Source organism: Pygocentrus nattereri, chromosome 17, assembly GCF_015220715.1.
Source record: "Pygocentrus nattereri isolate fPygNat1 chromosome 17, fPygNat1.pri, whole genome shotgun sequence".
NCBI classification, from domain to species: Eukaryota; Metazoa; Chordata; class Actinopteri; order Characiformes; family Serrasalmidae; genus Pygocentrus; species Pygocentrus nattereri.
In genome coordinates this window covers 21,346,057-21,362,895 of record NC_051227.1, presented here as the reverse complement: position 1 = coordinate 21,362,895, position 16,839 = coordinate 21,346,057, and the positions used below count along the sequence as shown (strand labels likewise).

At 38.4% G+C, this 16,839-nt stretch overlaps 1 protein-coding gene across 4 annotated transcripts in view; it reads right to left on the bottom strand.

The window, feature by feature from the left end:
• The window catches only part of gdpd5b (glycerophosphodiester phosphodiesterase domain containing 5b), a 65,297-nt gene continuing 48,458 nt past the window's right edge, over nt 1–16,839 (bottom strand). The window contains exons 9-18 of one of the 4 annotated variants that reach the window (XR_001858264.2): nt 14,817–14,899; nt 12,786–12,936; nt 12,249–12,470; nt 11,144–11,301; nt 9,256–9,403; nt 8,171–8,253; nt 6,201–6,215; nt 4,257–4,369; nt 2,418–2,627; nt 1–1,246 (exon numbers count right to left, since the gene is read on the bottom strand). Coding sequence is in view for 2 of the 4 variants with exons in the window: in XM_017707211.2 (XP_017562700.1) it covers nt 1,182–1,246; nt 4,257–4,369; nt 6,201–6,215; nt 8,171–8,253; nt 9,256–9,403; nt 11,144–11,301; nt 12,249–12,470; nt 12,786–12,936; nt 14,817–14,899 (1,038 nt within the window). In the remaining 2 variants the exon portion in view is untranslated. The remainder of the gene's footprint in view (nt 1,247–2,417; nt 2,628–4,256; nt 4,370–6,200; nt 6,216–8,170; nt 8,254–9,255; nt 9,404–11,143; nt 11,302–12,248; nt 12,471–12,785; nt 12,937–14,816; nt 14,900–16,839) is intronic. The other 3 variants (XR_005131712.1, XM_017707211.2, XM_017707212.2) reach the window with 3 other exon arrangements.

Below are 16,839 nucleotides of genomic sequence, written 5' to 3'. Positions count from 1 at the left end.
AACAGTTGTAAAGATTTTTTATTGACTGACATCCAGCATACAAAATAAAAACATGACGTAGCACTGTTTGTTCAGAGTCTGTTGTGTGTCAATGAAAGCATTTATATTATTAACAAACCGTTTCATCTAACATTATGACCTTGGTCCTAGAGGTATGACCACTGCTCTAGTGGTCAGTCCCACAGGACACCTTTCATAGTTCATAGACTCCTGACAGCACATGAATTACAATGATCACATGACAATATTCCACACTATACAATATATAAATATCATTTTTGATTCTAGGCCAGTACATGAGTTCAAGTAGTATTGCACACAGCACTGAAACTCAACTCCAGTTTCACTGCATTCAGTGTCTAACTACTCATTAAAGCTAACACTTTTTATGGCAACCTTCCACTTATGATTTACAGTAAAGAAGATTGCATCATGCATGCTTCTCACATCCTCAGCTTTATCTTTCTTGTATATTCAAAAAACAAAAAGCTGTTCTTTTATTTCTGAAAGGCATGAACAGTACTATAAAAAGTCAGTTGATTCTTTAAAATGGAAAATGACAAGAGGGGCATATATGAAAACGTCCAATGAATAGTCACATAATGTAAATAGTACACACAAAGGAGAAAGGCAGGCACTCTGTAAACACACTTGGAGATTTGTTAGTTGCTTCAGCCCTAACAGAAGGCAGTATACTGTTAAAATCATGCCCAAGTAAAACCTACAGACACAGTTTTCTCTACAAATACTCCTCGGTTCCTGGTTATTGGACATTATTTTTAAGAGAGAGTTCATTAAGATACTCTTTCATTACAGGCATGCGCTTGCGGTCAGAAGCAAACAATGGACGTTCCAGCCACCCTGAGCACTGAGGGGGGCAGAGGCCACAGATTTGGTAAAATGTTTGAGGCTTCGTCCTCGTTTACCTAGCTACTTCATTATAAGCAATTTAACAGTTAAAAAAGAAACCTCTATACAGAATATACACACATGTCCCTTCAGCAATACAGTAGAATCGCTAAAGCAATACGTTACAAATCAGTAGCTCGCAGGAGAACACCAAAAATGGAACTGGGTGCACTGAGGAGAAAGGAAAAAGCAGTAAAATCAAAAGTAAACAAGTTGGACATTTCATCCAAGTTGTGTTTTTTTCACGCAGACACTCTGGAGAGTCCATGGGGTCAGTTAATGCCTTGATTGTAGTAGTCAAATCCATTTTCCTCATTGCTGACCTCATTGCTTACCTCTGTAGATACAAATAACGAAATAACGTGTCAAAGTCCTTAAATATTAATATACAATTTCTGTTTAGAATATATTCAATGCCATATAGCAGATCTGTGTGTAGTAGATCATTTTCTTTTTGCCATTTTATTTTAATGCATTTCATAAGTGATACTTTATTAATCCCACAAACGGGGAAATTCCACCTCTGCATTTAACCCATCCATGAAGTGAAACATCACATACACACTAGTGAATAGACACACACACTAGGGGGCAGTGAGCACACGGAGCTCAGGGAGCAACTGGGGGTTAGGTGTCTTGCTCAAGGACACCTCAGTCATGTGCTGTTGGCCCTGGGGATTAAACCTGCAACCTTCTGGTCACAGGGCCAGTTCCCTAACCTCCTGCCCACGACTGCCCCCAAACCACCTATACATTTGTTGTCCATCATGGCCTGTACCTTGTATGAAGTACTAAAAAAAAAAACACTCAAATAAAAACGTCAAATTAACAAGAAAGTTTAGTGATTTCAGTCTGTAATACATAAACATTGATTACATTCCCAAAACCTTAGAATTCACCTCTGAGCTCCACATTGGAGGTTTTCAGCCCAGTCCTCAGGGACCACTAGTCCATGTTCTTAATGCGCTCCAGTTCTTAATCCCTTGAATCCTGACCTTATGGTTCAGTTATTAAGTCTAATTATACAAATATAGTCATATCCACAGAGATATACAGGCTGTCTGATGCTAAAATGGACAAAACTATGGAAGATATGGAGTGGATCTCGTAATCATAGTGCTTTCAAAATTTTGTCAGTTACATTCTTGTTAGCTATGTGTGTGTGTGTGCAAGCTTCTGTCCATAGGTTTTAATCAGTCCAATGGGAACCTAAGTTTGTGAATTAGCTATCTGCTCTAAGCCTTTCAGAATAAGATGTAGTCACTAAATATTTATATATATATATATATATATATATATATATATATATATATATATATATATATATATATATATATATATATATGTATATAAAACGGCTCCCTCCTGTCAAAGCAAGCGGTTCTTGGCCACATTAAGTGACAAAACCCACACAACTCTCAGACTACTCATACACACGCGATTGGCTGGAAGGTCCCTGAGAAGTGGACTGAAAGGTACAGTATATTTACAATACTTCAAATACTCACCATTAACAAGCCAGCGTTAGCATGTCTATCAAGACGAAAGCCATTTATGAGCTATGATTGAAGGTGGAGGATGCCAGCGGTGGGTGGAGAGGAGGAGAGGTGGAGGGCAGCAGGCAGTGAGAGGCAGGGAGAGGGAGGGATGGAATGGGATGAGATGACATGAGACAGTGGAAGGATCACACCCAGGGTTAAGCTGCTACTGCGGCTGACCTTTAGAACATGTCAGAACCACTCAGAAAATCATGCAAACATTATGGGACACATACACACACAATTCAGCCATTGAAATTGTGTGGAGGAGCAAAAACACACAATAAATGTGAATAAATAATAAAACATAAGACATTCTAAAGGCCAAAGCAAAACGATCCAACAAACACCAACATTCTAATGTTAGAAGTTACTTTAGAATATTAAAAAGAACTGATAACCAAAATGAACCAGGGGCATAGCCAAGCGGTGGCCAGGACCGGCCAGTGCTACCTTCCTATGAAGCATGGCCATACGTCTGGACACCCCAGTTTAACAAAGTGAGCCATCATAAAATAAAGCCATCACAAAAGTAAAGTTCTCCTACCTACCGTGTGTGAATGGTTACACTTTACGGTGAAAATCTGCCATCAGCACAGTCACATATCAGCTATAAGAGTCTGAGACCACTGCACCTGATAGTGTTTCTTGGTGTGTTGGCTAGTCAACAATGGTCAAAATATTAAAAACAGTCTTGTGCTTCTTTGTTTATGGAGCTAGCTTGGGGTTCATATGTTGGAAAATCGATTAAAAGCACATAAATAAGTCTATAGATCATTTCACTCTTTTCTTTTGGTTTTGTTGTGGGTCACATTACTGTAGCTGAAGATTAACAGTGTTCATCACAGATTAGATCTGGAATGTAATGGATCACCTTCAGTTGTTCTGGAGTAAAAACTATTTAAAATGTGGTTAACTAGTTTCCCAGATAATTCTATTATTTTTCCTTATTATGCATATCATTTCTGTACAAATTTCACATCAAAGTTTTATCTTTTTTCAGCAATAACTGGGTGCAATATTTTATTCCTCTGCAAATTATGTACAGAATTATGTACAGTAAATTCAATGAATAACATAGCAATACAGTAATAACACAGGCCTAATATGCATACAGATGATTGTTATTAACTGCTCTTAACTTTGTTGTTTTCCTAGTAGCCAATCCATAATGGACATGTGCTGGCCATGTCTTTGGTGTGAACTGGGGAGAACATTTTACATTTACATTTATGGCATTTGGCTGACGCTCTTATCCAGAGCGACTTACAATTTGATCTTTTTTTTTTTTTTTACACAAGTAGGCCAGGGTGGTGTTAGGAGTCTTGCCCAAGGACTCTTATTGGTATAGTGTAGGGTGTTTACCCAGGTGGGGATTGAAACCCAGTCTACAGCGTAGAAGGCAGAGGTGTTAACCACTACACTAACCAACCAACCATTTTAGAACCATAAATGGGGAGAACATTCTAGAACAATGCAATTGAGAGAGGATTCAAGAGCCATGCAAACAGTGGGAGTATTGTAGAATTTAGTAGACATTCTAGACGCTGTGAAAAGGGCAGAACATTCCAGCACAGTTGATGGAGGCGAACACTCTAGAACAGTCTGAATGGGCGAGATTGGGCTAGAACAGCGTGAATAGAGGATAACATTCTAAAGTCTTCTATCAATCACACAGGCTTGGCACATCAACCAAAAGTTTGGAACTATTGATGTTTGTTACGATTTATTGGTGTTTTTTAATTTGTTTAATGTTTGTTGGTGCTCTGGCTTTAAAATGTACTAAAAGCAGCACTGGCAGACTCTTACCAGAGAAGATGAGCTTCTCCTTCATGATGTTGACATCTCGGCTGGACCTCCTGACAGCAGCGCTTAGCATGATCTGTTCCGGGTTGTAGCTACGCATACCACTCATCCTCCACCTACAGTGACGCACACATATGAAACTGAGTAAGAGTACAGAGCAAAGTAGCAAAGGATCTAAATACACCTTTTCAAGCAGTTTCTGCAATGTAAGTCTTCCATAGATTCTGATTAAGCCAAGTCTTGAACTAGATTGTCGGTGGTGTCTCACCACTAAAAATCCTTTTTTTTGTTGAGGTTTAGGATTAATCTCTGTCTGACAAACCTGATATTAGGGTTTAAATTGAGGCTAAAATTCATAATGTAGACAGCAACACAGACACTGCTCAGTAACCTTCTTAGAGCATTTGTTCACATTTGCCTTGTTACTACAAGAAATTAAAAGTTAATAATATTTAAACATCATGGTTTATTGGCTAATTAATGATTCTGCACCAATTTTGCTGTTCTGGTCAGAGAAGCACTCAATGTAAGTGAAATGTGCTGCTGATATTAATAGTAAATCACTGGTAGCACACAGAGTCTCCATTCGTCCTTCAGTGGAGAGTCAGGGCGGAGGCCCGGCAGGGCTGTGACTCAGTGCTATAAATAACTGTCTTCTACTGCAGGTTCCGCTGCTTATAATCTGCAGCCACCATTCATCTCAGACATGCCGTCTCTCTACCATGAGAAATTTACATCTCAACTGAAGCAAGAGCTACTAAAATAAAAAGCTCTCTGTGCAGGCAGGAAACTGTGAATAATCTTGTCAGTCACTATGTTAAAGGCTATAAAGGCTCAATACCACCTTCTAGAGGACATAGGACAGGGACAAGACCTGCAACCAGTTCTCGTTAAAAAAATTCTGCTCAAAGAATATTTTAAGCAAAGTTATAACATTCATAGTTAATACTTCAGATGTGATGTTGAAAGTTGAGAGTTGAGGTACTGTGCAAAATCAAAGATCACAATTCATTTAATTAATTTACAGTCAGAACAGCCAGTAAGTACAAGTTCATTCTTCAGGAGACATTTCTGAGGAGATTAAACATCAGATAGCCCACATGCATGAAGACGGACAAAGTCAAAACAAAATAAGTGGGAAAAAAAATGTAGCTCAAAAAGACACAGAGAAAATGGGACTCATAACAACCATGCAAGACCTAGTAGAGCACCAAAATAGTCCTCATCAGAACTCCAAGCTCTCATCCCTGAGAGAGAAAAAAATCAAGCTCCACCCTTGATTCAGATCTGAAAAAATCCACAGGAGTTTCTATCCATCCCTCTACTGTGAGAAGACAACAACACTATGAGTCTGAAAGGATGGGTAGATGTCAAGAAGCCCTTACTGAGAAAAGAAAATAGACAAAGAATATCCACAAATGAAACAAAGAACCTTTTGATGTTCACTGCACAACAGAGTGACCACTCCAGACCTGAACATCACTGAATGTGTTTGAGCTCACTCAGATCATGAAAAGCAGACAATGCATATTTTACATGACAATGAAAAATGAGCAACTTTGGAAATTAAATCAATTAAGTGCTCTCTGACTTTTGCACAGTACTGTTGTTGTAGAGACAATCAGACACAAAGATAGACAGACAGACGGACTAAGACAGACAATTATAGACAGACAATTGTAGACAGACAGAAAATTGTAGACAGGCAGGTAGTTAGGTAGACAGGTAGGTAGACAGGTAGCTAGATAGATAGATAGATAGAGAGATAGATAGATAGATAGATAGATAGATAGAGAGATAGAGAGATAGAGAGATAGAGAGATAGAGAGATAGATAGATAGATAGATAGATAGATAGATAGATAGATAGATAGACATAAGTAGGAGAACAGATGAAAAAGATGCGCACTAGCACAGCAGAATGGGTCTGTGGAAGTGACCCAGTTACCTGATCATGTGATAGCTGAGAGATGCCAGAATGCAGCAGAGAAGAGGAGCATGCACATCAGGCAGAAGGAGGAAGAAAGGTACAAAGGGTACAAAGATAACAGAGTAAAAGAGGGAGAGAATCAAGAGGTCAGTTCAGAAGCAGAAGCTGAACACTATGGCAAGCGCAGCAAACTTGGCACTAACCAGAGAGCAGATATTAGAAAAATCCCACTAGTACAGCACTCACATGGTGGTGGTGGTCTTGAGAGAGAGAGAGAGAGAGAGAGAACAATGCCACACTCCCTGCCCATTCTTTCATTTCTTAGATAAAAAAAATCTATTTTTTTGTTTTCTTTTTCATTTCCTGGTTTCTCTATTCCACTTCCTCAAGGTGTCCCTTTCCCTTGCAAATATTTATTGTGTTCCTTCTTCTTTACTTTCCATCTTTTATGCTTTAGCAGCACTAAAAAACATTTAATTATACAGTGCAGACTGAGACTGTTAATACAGTTCTGTACTGAAAATTATCAGTGAAGGCCGCAACTGTAAATTACAGATCCCTTCCATAGTCATTTCTGGTAATTCCACAATAAAAGAGTCATCATGATTTAGCCCACAGGAATCCAGCAAAGGTATTCATCACCACAGACAGACACTAACATTTTCAGTTCCTAAGGGACTGCATTTCATTTAGAGTGAACTCAATGTCACACTCAGTGGCCAAGAGGGTGTTATTTATAACACATTACTGTATCTCTAGAGTTTACATCTTCATATGTTGTAAGATCAGTTGTACGTAAGTAAATCAAATTAATATAGGGGCTGCATTTTCTGTAGGTTACGAGATTTCAGTTTGTACATAAACTATAGTTTTCCATATGAATTATGAACAAATAATTAACTAAATTTGCAATTTTATAAATTTTCAATAACTGACTAAACGGGGAAAGGTTGTAAGTGATTTCTAATCTGGTTTGATAAAGCCACTGGTATGAAATCCCAGGTGATAGCTAAGGTGTTGCTATGTTATCTCAGGCGGTTGCTAATGTGTTGCTAGGTTGTTGCTATGGTAGTACTATGTCAATGGTATCCCAGCTGATTGCCAAGGTGTTTCTAGGGCACTGCTATGGCATCCCGGGTTGTTGCAATGTGTTGCTAGGCTGTTGCTAGGCTGTTGCTATGATGTTGCTAGGTCATTGCTCTTATTCTAGCTCGTTGTCATGATGTTTCTAGGACATTGGTATGGTATCCCAGGTAGTTGCTAAGGTGTCTGTGTGTATACGAGCTAGTATGCAATGTCTATGAATGGCAGCATAAAAGATGTTCTATGTTCTATGTCACTTATGGCAGTTAGGCTGGAATATTCTCATCTTTCCACCATTCATTTCCTATAGAAAACAAATGTGTTTGAGAGAACAATGTACAAAACCATACATGCGATCAGTCCCAAAAGTACAAGTGCATTATTCTTGCATAGGTTCTAAGATGCTGAAGTTTTGTGGTTCTAGCTCAAAAACTGTATTGTACAAAAAGCATAGAGTAATAAAATGAAGAACAGAAGAACAGTAAGTTGGCTTTGCAGAGCCAAATCAATCATATATATATATATATATATATATATATATATATATATATATATATAAACATCACTCTCTGAAGCCAATCTGATCTGTAATCTTACATTACTGTTGCTGTTGTATTACTGCATTAGAGAAATTGTCTATGTGTATGTGCATACATGACAGTCATATAGACAGAGGAAGAGAGAGATGCAGCAGTACAACTGACTCACAACACCTAGTTCAGTAAAACTGCTGATGAGGCACACATAGGAGTTTGGTGCGAAAGATGTGCAGATGCTCATAATTTATTTATTCTCATAGCTCAGCAGTTCAACCTGTGTCTCTTCCTTATGGGACCATTACCATTAGACCATTAGTCCCCACAGTAAAATTATAAGACAAACATTTGAGCTGAGGAAGCTCTTACTTCTGGAATATGAAAATCCCCAGCACTAAAGCGAAGGAGACAAGATCCGTGGCCACCCAAATCAGACAGTACTCATCTGGACTCTGCAACAACAAAAACAGCATTTTTAAAGATTAGACACTAGATGGCACTGTGACACAAAAGAACAATCGTGGCATGCAGATGATTTTAATGTTGACAGTACTTCTACAGTATGAAGGAAATATTTCTAACTGGAAGATAATTGGAAGTCCCAATAGTTTTATTCTGTAGCCTCTTAAACTCCTTGGAACCACCAGTGGTTCCAAAATGCACTTTGTCATATTCTTCATAACTTTCATATTTCATAAGCTACATTCAAAAAGTAGGTGTCGTATGAAGCTGTAACTGTCTTGTTTCCAGTCAAATAGATGGGTGATGTAATTTGAACCCTTATAAAAGAAGAAACTGAACGTCGAGCCATTTTCCCATCTGGGCTATAGACTATAAACAGATGGCATCTCTTCAGTGATCTGCTCTGTAAAAATATTTTTTATAAAATAATCCAAAGAGCATCTAAGATTTTTGGCTTTCAGTAGTAAATTTTAAGGATATAGCAATAAGTCTAAATCATAAAATACATTTTCCATAAATTTGAGGGAAGCAAACAAACAAACAAACAAACAAATAAATGCAATTATTTCATGCTGTTACTTAGTAATTTGCCTTACGATTTTGGTCATGTAAATTCAGATGGAAAAAACAAAATATACCCTGGAGAATAAGAAGTTAAAGTGAATTCTTTGAGGAAACACACTGATAATCATAGAGATGTCAAAAGAACACGTTAAACCATAAGAGTACATATGTTCACCTCAAAATGATATATCACATTAGTATATAGAATTAACAAATAGTTATTTGTAGTTGTTACTAAATAATAAGTCTTAAGATCAATAACTAAACATTATGACCAAAGTTCAGTAGGTAAATTGAAAGTGCTGTGTTCAATCACGTTGATGGTAAGAGGCTACAAAATTTTCGGTGTGCACCTCTGAGCTTGTGCCCATTTTCTGCTGCTAGTAGTGTGGAGACTCAAGCTGTAGAGAGCAGATGCAGTGTCTCACCATTAGCCAAAGGGGAGACAGCACTTTTTTGAGGACCTGCGGGGCCTCAGATGAGACGGACTGCACTCCGCTGCACCACAGCAGAGAGTAAAGCCATGGCTCATTCACAGTGTACAGAGTCATGCTCACGTTACCAGCTGCATACATCCTGTGAAAGATACACACACACATATGCATAAATCTCTCATTATACACAGAGCTCAGTACAGTACATTTTCCATACAGCTAAAATAAGGAGTGCCGGACAATCTGCCTTATGTTCTCACACAAACCTTTCCATTTTAAGTGTATTAGAGCATGTAACATTATGCAAGTACAGTATTTGATAGTACATACATCAGCAACAAGCTAATTTATTAGCCCTGAGATAACATATGTTTACAAGGAGCTTGCTTTCTCCTCAGACTCAATTTCGAGGTTCAATGAAAATCATTTTTCTTAGAAAGGACATGGTCTGCGCTCATTGAGCATTTGCTTGTTTAATGACTATTACACTTAATGTCATATAAGCAATACTAAAATGAGTACACTGTTTGCTCTAAACTGTTGAATGTATTGTTCAAACTGTGATGAGAAGCTCATATTGATACAATATGCTGTATTGTTACACTTCCTACAAGAAAGGTACACCAATATGCACCCAATTTTACTGTAATAAAGAGGAATTACTTTGATTTTTTTTTCTATATAATTCAATTGTGGATATGTAAACAAAGGCAGAACATTTTAATGTAAAATTTTGTAGAGAAATACAGATCCAGAAACTCAAATTCAGATTCTCAGAGTGGTGGGGAGAGGAAGCAGGGCTTGCAATGCTTATGGCCAAATGTAGCCATTTGTATTTGCTAGTCAGTGCATGTGATCTGAGTTAAGAGTGAAATGGTGGTGAATTAGAAAACAAAGTTTTCTATCTTGCATGTACCTCTCCACCATGAATTTTAAAGACAATTTTGGTCAAAAGCTTTTCAGAAAACAATGCCTTAAGTATCCAACACCATATCTGTAATAACTTTAGGCGTTGTAGCCTTTAGAGGCATCGAGCTCTTTGAACGTCTGGCTCCTATCACTAACTCTGTTAAGGCAAGTATCTTTAAAATTGAACACTTTGCAAACATCTTATTGTTGGAATTATTCAGATATTCTGATTACCTTTTTAATTTAATAATAACATACAGTCTGTAACTAAGGCTGTCACTATTACTCAGGTAGAATCTTGAACAGCTCTCTGCTCCCTATGTAGTGCATTGCATGGGCCAGGAAACAACAGCTTCTAAATTCAAACAGAGCACTAAATGTTATAAAGGGGGTTGCACAGCTTATGGCTGAATATAAATGGCTTTCTATTCTGTTCTACCACTTCCATGTAGAAAAATGACTAAAATATACCTCCTAAATGAACCGGCAATGATTAGTTTGAAACTTTTCTATTGGTCTCCCTTACAGAAAGAAACCTTTTTTCTTGTTTATTTAAAGGGTTTTTTTGTCTGTGAAAAGCTTAGTTGGTTATTGATCAAGTAAGTATATTTTTATTCTTTGTCTTTTGTTAAAACTTTAAATACTTTGATTTCAATTGTCAAAATGATCAGTAGACCATGACAGTCCCAACTATAATGCATATTCACTATCAGGTTCCTACTTGGAGAAGCTTCATTATCTTCCTCCTAACAGTATGTTGCATGCAGGCAACTGTGCTTCCTAGTACACGTTCAAAATCTCTGGCATGGACCAGAAATGCGTCAATGAGTAACTCCTGTTCTGTCAGGTCGAGACAGGCATGCAGTGATATAAAGTCAAAGATCTTGTGCATTGGTCAAAATATCTGATTAGCAGTAGCTAATATGGCTTCTCTATCACGTTGCTATTGTGCATGCAGAGGGCTGCGGCTCACCGCACATCTCGAGCAGTGGCCTGGTTGTAGCGCAGCAGGAGTCTGCTGATGCCATTCTGATGGAGAGTCTCCAGTAGCTGCTTCTTTGTGGAAATTTGTTGGAAGCCTGGTGCCTTCTGCCTGACCACCTCCCTGTCCCAGTCCACACTCCACATCACCTACAAATTTCACATATTAACATGCTTTTCACCACTAGTGGGCACTGTTGCACAAGCACAGAAATCTGCTCCATGAACATCTCACAAACCTTTAAAAAAATACAATTTTTCTCCACTTCAATTGCAGAATTGTAAACAAATCAATTCAGAGTGGTTTGATGTGAAATGGTTCATTGCGGAGAAATGTACTGTTTCTTTACAGTGGTGGCGATGGCAACCAAGGTCACTGTCTAAAGCACAAATACAGGCATTTTTTACTATCCCAAACATCTAGCCAAACTGCATGTCTCTGAGTGGGGAAAAAAAAGTCCTTGGGGACTAGTTAGACTTAAAACACCCTACATATCTCTGCTGTTGGAAGAAAACCTTGTATCTCCAGAATGGTAACTTTGCAGGAGAAGGAAAAAACCTACTTTACTTTCAATGTAAGTCAATGGAACCAGAATTTTTCCCATGTCATTTTGGGTAATTTCTTTTAGTTCATTGATCATAAAATTTATAAACAATGTAAAGAGTAACAGATTCTTTCAAAGTATGTCAAAAACTGAAAAATGGCAAAAATGGAGATACAAGGTTTTCTTCCGACAGCAACAATATATTGCACCCGGTTTTGAATATGTTGTAAAACTACGTTTTAGGTCAAAATCTTCTCTAAAAACTATTGCAAAACAATGTCTCATGCATCAGTCAGCATTTTCATAACTGTTTCATTATTATCTTTGAGAGGGTTCTTTTAGAGGCATTAAACTCTTTGGATGTCTGGTTCCCATCACCACCACTGTAAACATTTCTGACTTGATAAGTTTCTCAAGAATGAAGCACTTCACATCAAACCACTCAATGACTTTCACCTTACCTATTCAATTATCAGACGTATTAAGATGGATGCCTGAAACGTCTAGCACCTAGAACATCTAAAATGATGAGGTTTTCCCATTCCCACTCACCAGGTTCTGAGGAATGCCTGAGCTCAGCACGGTGGCCAGTGTAAGGTTGACCCAGCTGAAGTGGTGAGGGTGGCCAGGTGGAGGTCTGCGGAGGGTGAACAGGGCTGAGAGGTTTGTGCGGGCGGCTAGCTGCAGCATCTGCTCCAGACTGCACACGGTCTGATTCCCCACCAGCCAGCGCTCCCGTTCTGACATGTACTGCACTGTCCAGTACGGGTCATCCTGGATTCAGCACAGTGTCATCAATTCCAGCACAGTCAACAAGGTGAATGGACACTGAAAGTTATTTATTCAGGGTATACTTATGGAAAAAAGCCAGAATATACTGAATGTGTATCTTCACTGATTTCAAAACAAAAAGAAGAGGTAACAAAATATTCACATCATTAATTAACTACACTTGACTTAAGTAACTTGATTTAAGTTCAGGGAATTATTTATGCTCAATGATCAGAGTTATTCAACTTAACTGTTTAGAGACAATCAGTTTTAATAAACCATTTAAGTTGATGTTACTCATCAGGTTTTATGCTGTACCTTCAGAAACCACAGGCCAGCGTTGAGAGAGCGCAGATCAGTCCAGTTGAAAAATGAGGCATCCTCATACTGCCTCTCTGGAATGGCTCTACTAACATCCGTAGTCCTCCGTAGGGTGCGGTCCTTTATCAAGAAGGGCACTCCATCTAGGCTAGAGCCAATGCACAATTACACTGACCTGTATGCGTTATGTATCTCACCCTGACATTAACATAGGAACATACACTATATTATAAAGCGAGTGAAGAGACATTACGTGCAATATGAATAATTTGAATAAAATCAGTACTGCAGGGGTTACTTTTAAAATAACAAGTGGTGTCAAAGTTAATGTGTTAATAATGTGTTTTTTTTCCACCCCCCCCCATAGTTTAACCCTTCAACCTATTGCTAGTTCCACCATGTAGTCCAGCTGCTCTCTTTTTGTTTGCCATACTGTTACTGTGATTCTGTGACTGTAGTCCTCTTGTTAAAATACAGTGTTGGAATGCCAAGTTCCACAATGACTCTCTTGATAAAAAGTTATTTCCAGCTCCTGCCATGCCATAAATTTGTTTATCAGCTGCACTAAAAACTACCTAAAGCTTCAGCTTCCCTTAAAACAAGATATGTCACGGTTTGAGAGCAAGATGCTACAATCCCAGAAGAGTCAAGTCACTGTTCTTTTCACCCGACATGGATGAAAATGGAAAATTATGCTCATGTGATTAACATATTTAAGCTGTCTTCAGGTTATTGAAAGCACTTTTGATAATTCAGTAACATTTTTTTCATAATGTGAACATAATGTCTTTTACTGAAATACATTTTAATGAAGCTTATTTTGACTAATAAAACACTGTTTAGGGTCAAATCTGAGCAAATAAGACAAATATGATCACTCTTGATTAACCACACAAAAGAATAGGATTAATTGCATTTAACTATCAAACTCACTAGCATTTCACAGGCTTAGAAATAACACATTGCATTATCTGAATTAAAATATTATTAAAAGTAGTGCAAATATGAATCAGTGTTCTCTAATTTGTTCAGAAAAGTCAGCCCACTGAAGAACACACTAATGCCATTTGGTCACTCATATTTTGAGGCCTACATGGTGCGTCCTGGATCTGTACTCGCTGGCTAAAAGGGTCCTGTTTGTCATCATGCTTAATTATTCAGCCCAGAGGAGGGCATGGAGCAGTCAGGCCAACATGTCACCACCACTTTCATCTCCCCCACTCATTCATCATGGCTTAGGGCGTGTCTGCAGATATGCACATAAAGGATGGGCATGAGTTTGTGCATACTAGGGCTGTATAATACATTGTTTATTAATTGTTATTGTGCTACACTGTGCCCTTGCAATACTGCTATTGTAGAAGCTACAAGCAAGAGCAAAAGAACCAATGAAAATGACTTTTAGTGTGTGCTTTGATCACCTTGACCAATCCCAGTCCTAAATGTTTGTTTCTGGGATGTTTTGATGAATCAAGGTGTAGCATAATTCAACACAAGTCAATTATAAAATAATGCTGGTCTTTAAAGACATTATGCTATTATTTCACCATTGCACAGTCACTACATTTGCAAGTAGGTCTCTCATGATCATGAAAGTTTAGCTGACAATTAACCAGTGTAAATAACTGATTAAAAAAATTTGTTGCTGTTGTTGTTAATTGTATGCAGACATTAAAACAAACAAAAAGTGGCCAGATTGGCTTAATAGCTTGCAGTATGTAGCAATATAATCACAATGTTAGTTTTCTCTCCATAGTCCAATGGCACAAAAACAGGAACTTACACTCTCTTGGATGTACTCATACTCTCTCTGTAGCTTCTTGAGGTTCAGCTCCTCCCTCCTCATCCTCTGATCTATCATCTAGGCATGACTAACCCATCTCCCACTGACGGACAATGAGGTCACAGACACAAACCTATGCACACCCACTCACCCCACCCCGGCGAGTCTGCATACTGTATTGATCTGTACTGTCCTTAAAGCGGGGAAGCGGGAGTGAATAAGTGAAAGAATAAATGAATAAATACCTGATGGCCACCTCAGCCTCCAGCCCGCTCACATTCAGCTGCAACGCCCTCCGGAATGAGAGCAGTGTGTTCTCTGGAGCCAGCTGTTGACAGGAAGCAAAAAAAGATACAAAGGAACATTAACCTTCAGTCATTCAGCCAGACGAAGGAACATCATGCACTGGGTGCTTGGGAGACAAAGCATAGAAAAAGACGGAAATAAAAGGTACAAAAACAGTAAAATAAAAAAGTTTCTTTTCTTATACGAGTGACATTTTGGGGTGCACAATATATCTGTGTATGATCTATTATTCGCCAATAAATTGAACCTTATTTATTAACCCTATATTGGTCACTACAGCAAAGGCTCCAGGTCAACATGTCGACCCAGAAGGATAAGCGGCTTAGAAGACATATGTGTGGGTGGGTGGATGTATGTGTGTGTGGTCACTAGAGCTGGATTTTCTATTGCTTTTAACTCCAATAGAGCAAAAACCTACACATAAAAACATCAGATGTTTACTTCCCTTTCCATAGCCCCCTTGAAACACACACTGACTGCTGCAGCCCACTTTAACTTATGATTTTTTTTTAGTATTAATGAAAATCTTTAATGAAAATCACATATTAATTAGAAAGGGAATGTGGACAAACATTAAGTTGGCTAATAACACTTCAAAAGTTAATGCAGTTGTAGAACACTGCTGATTGGTTTAATAACTTAATTAGGTTTATATTGTAATTCCAGGTAGTTGCTATGGTGCTGCTATGAGGTTGCAATGATAGCTTCTTGTTAGGGTGTTGCTTGGTGGTTGCTAAGTGGCTGCTAAGGTGTTGCTAGGCTGTTGCTCTGCTATCCCAGGTGGCTACTATGGTGTTGCTTTGCTCTCCCAGGTTACTGCTAAAGTGTTGCTAGGCCGTTGCTATGCTATCCCAGGTGGTTGCTAAGGTGTTGCTAGGTCAATGCTATCTTATCTCAGCTGGTTGCCAAGGTGTTTCTAAGGCACTGCTATGGCATCCTAGGTAATTGCTAAGGTGTTGTAAGGCGCTTGCTATGCTCTCCCAGGTGATTGCTAAGGTGTTGGTAGGCCGTTGTTATGCTTTCCTGGGGGGTTGCTAAGGTGTTAAATTAGGTCTCTCCAAGTTCTCTATCAGGTCTGTTCCAAAATAGCCATTATCACCTTTGAAGAATCATCATCAGGTGACTTGTCAGTCTTATCTCATTATATTGCTCTATCATAAAGATTTAATGACACTGTGATATCACAATGCAAAAATGTTCATTCTAATAATTATGCCATCTAGTGTAACTACTGTTTAAACACCAAAGTTTGCAAACATCACATTTCAAATCTCATCGTGAAAACTTCAAATCGTGATCCAGTATCATTAATCAAATTGAATCGTGGACTGAGTGTATCAGTACACCTCTAAACTGTCTTACACTTATGTGCTCTAAAATCCAGTAAAAAAAAATTAAATATCAGTTACTTGTATCAGTATCAGCCACAGCAGAGTGTTAAAAATAGGTTATCGTTATCAGCCCAGATATTCTATCTTAGTGCAGCCTTAGTGATATTATGCAAGGTAGAGAGTGAGAATGAGCATGAGAGAAATTTATAGATGGATGGAGGAAGGGGTGGGCTTAGACTTCAGTTGAGCCTATAGGGCCTTTTTTCTCCCCTGAGACATTAACAGTGCCTAGACCTTTCAAATATTCTGCTTTAAATCAATAACTCAGAGCAAGGAGTTCTTTCAAAGCTGAGGCAACATAGCTACGCAACTGCATGTGCAAAACAGTTCAAGCTTATGCAACGCTATGCAAGCAACAACAGGATCAACAGTAAGACCCCTCAAGTGCTGGCGATGGAAGCAGTAAACAACATCCTGTCTGTGAGAGAGCAGGTGAGAAAAGTAAGCAAGTGTGACGCAAGAGTATTTTAGGAGATTTTAAAAGCCAGAAACATTTAATTGCACACAGGCATGCTGAGCCACATAATCTCAACATTTTATACTTATTCATTTGATCTTTTCTTCAAAGTGC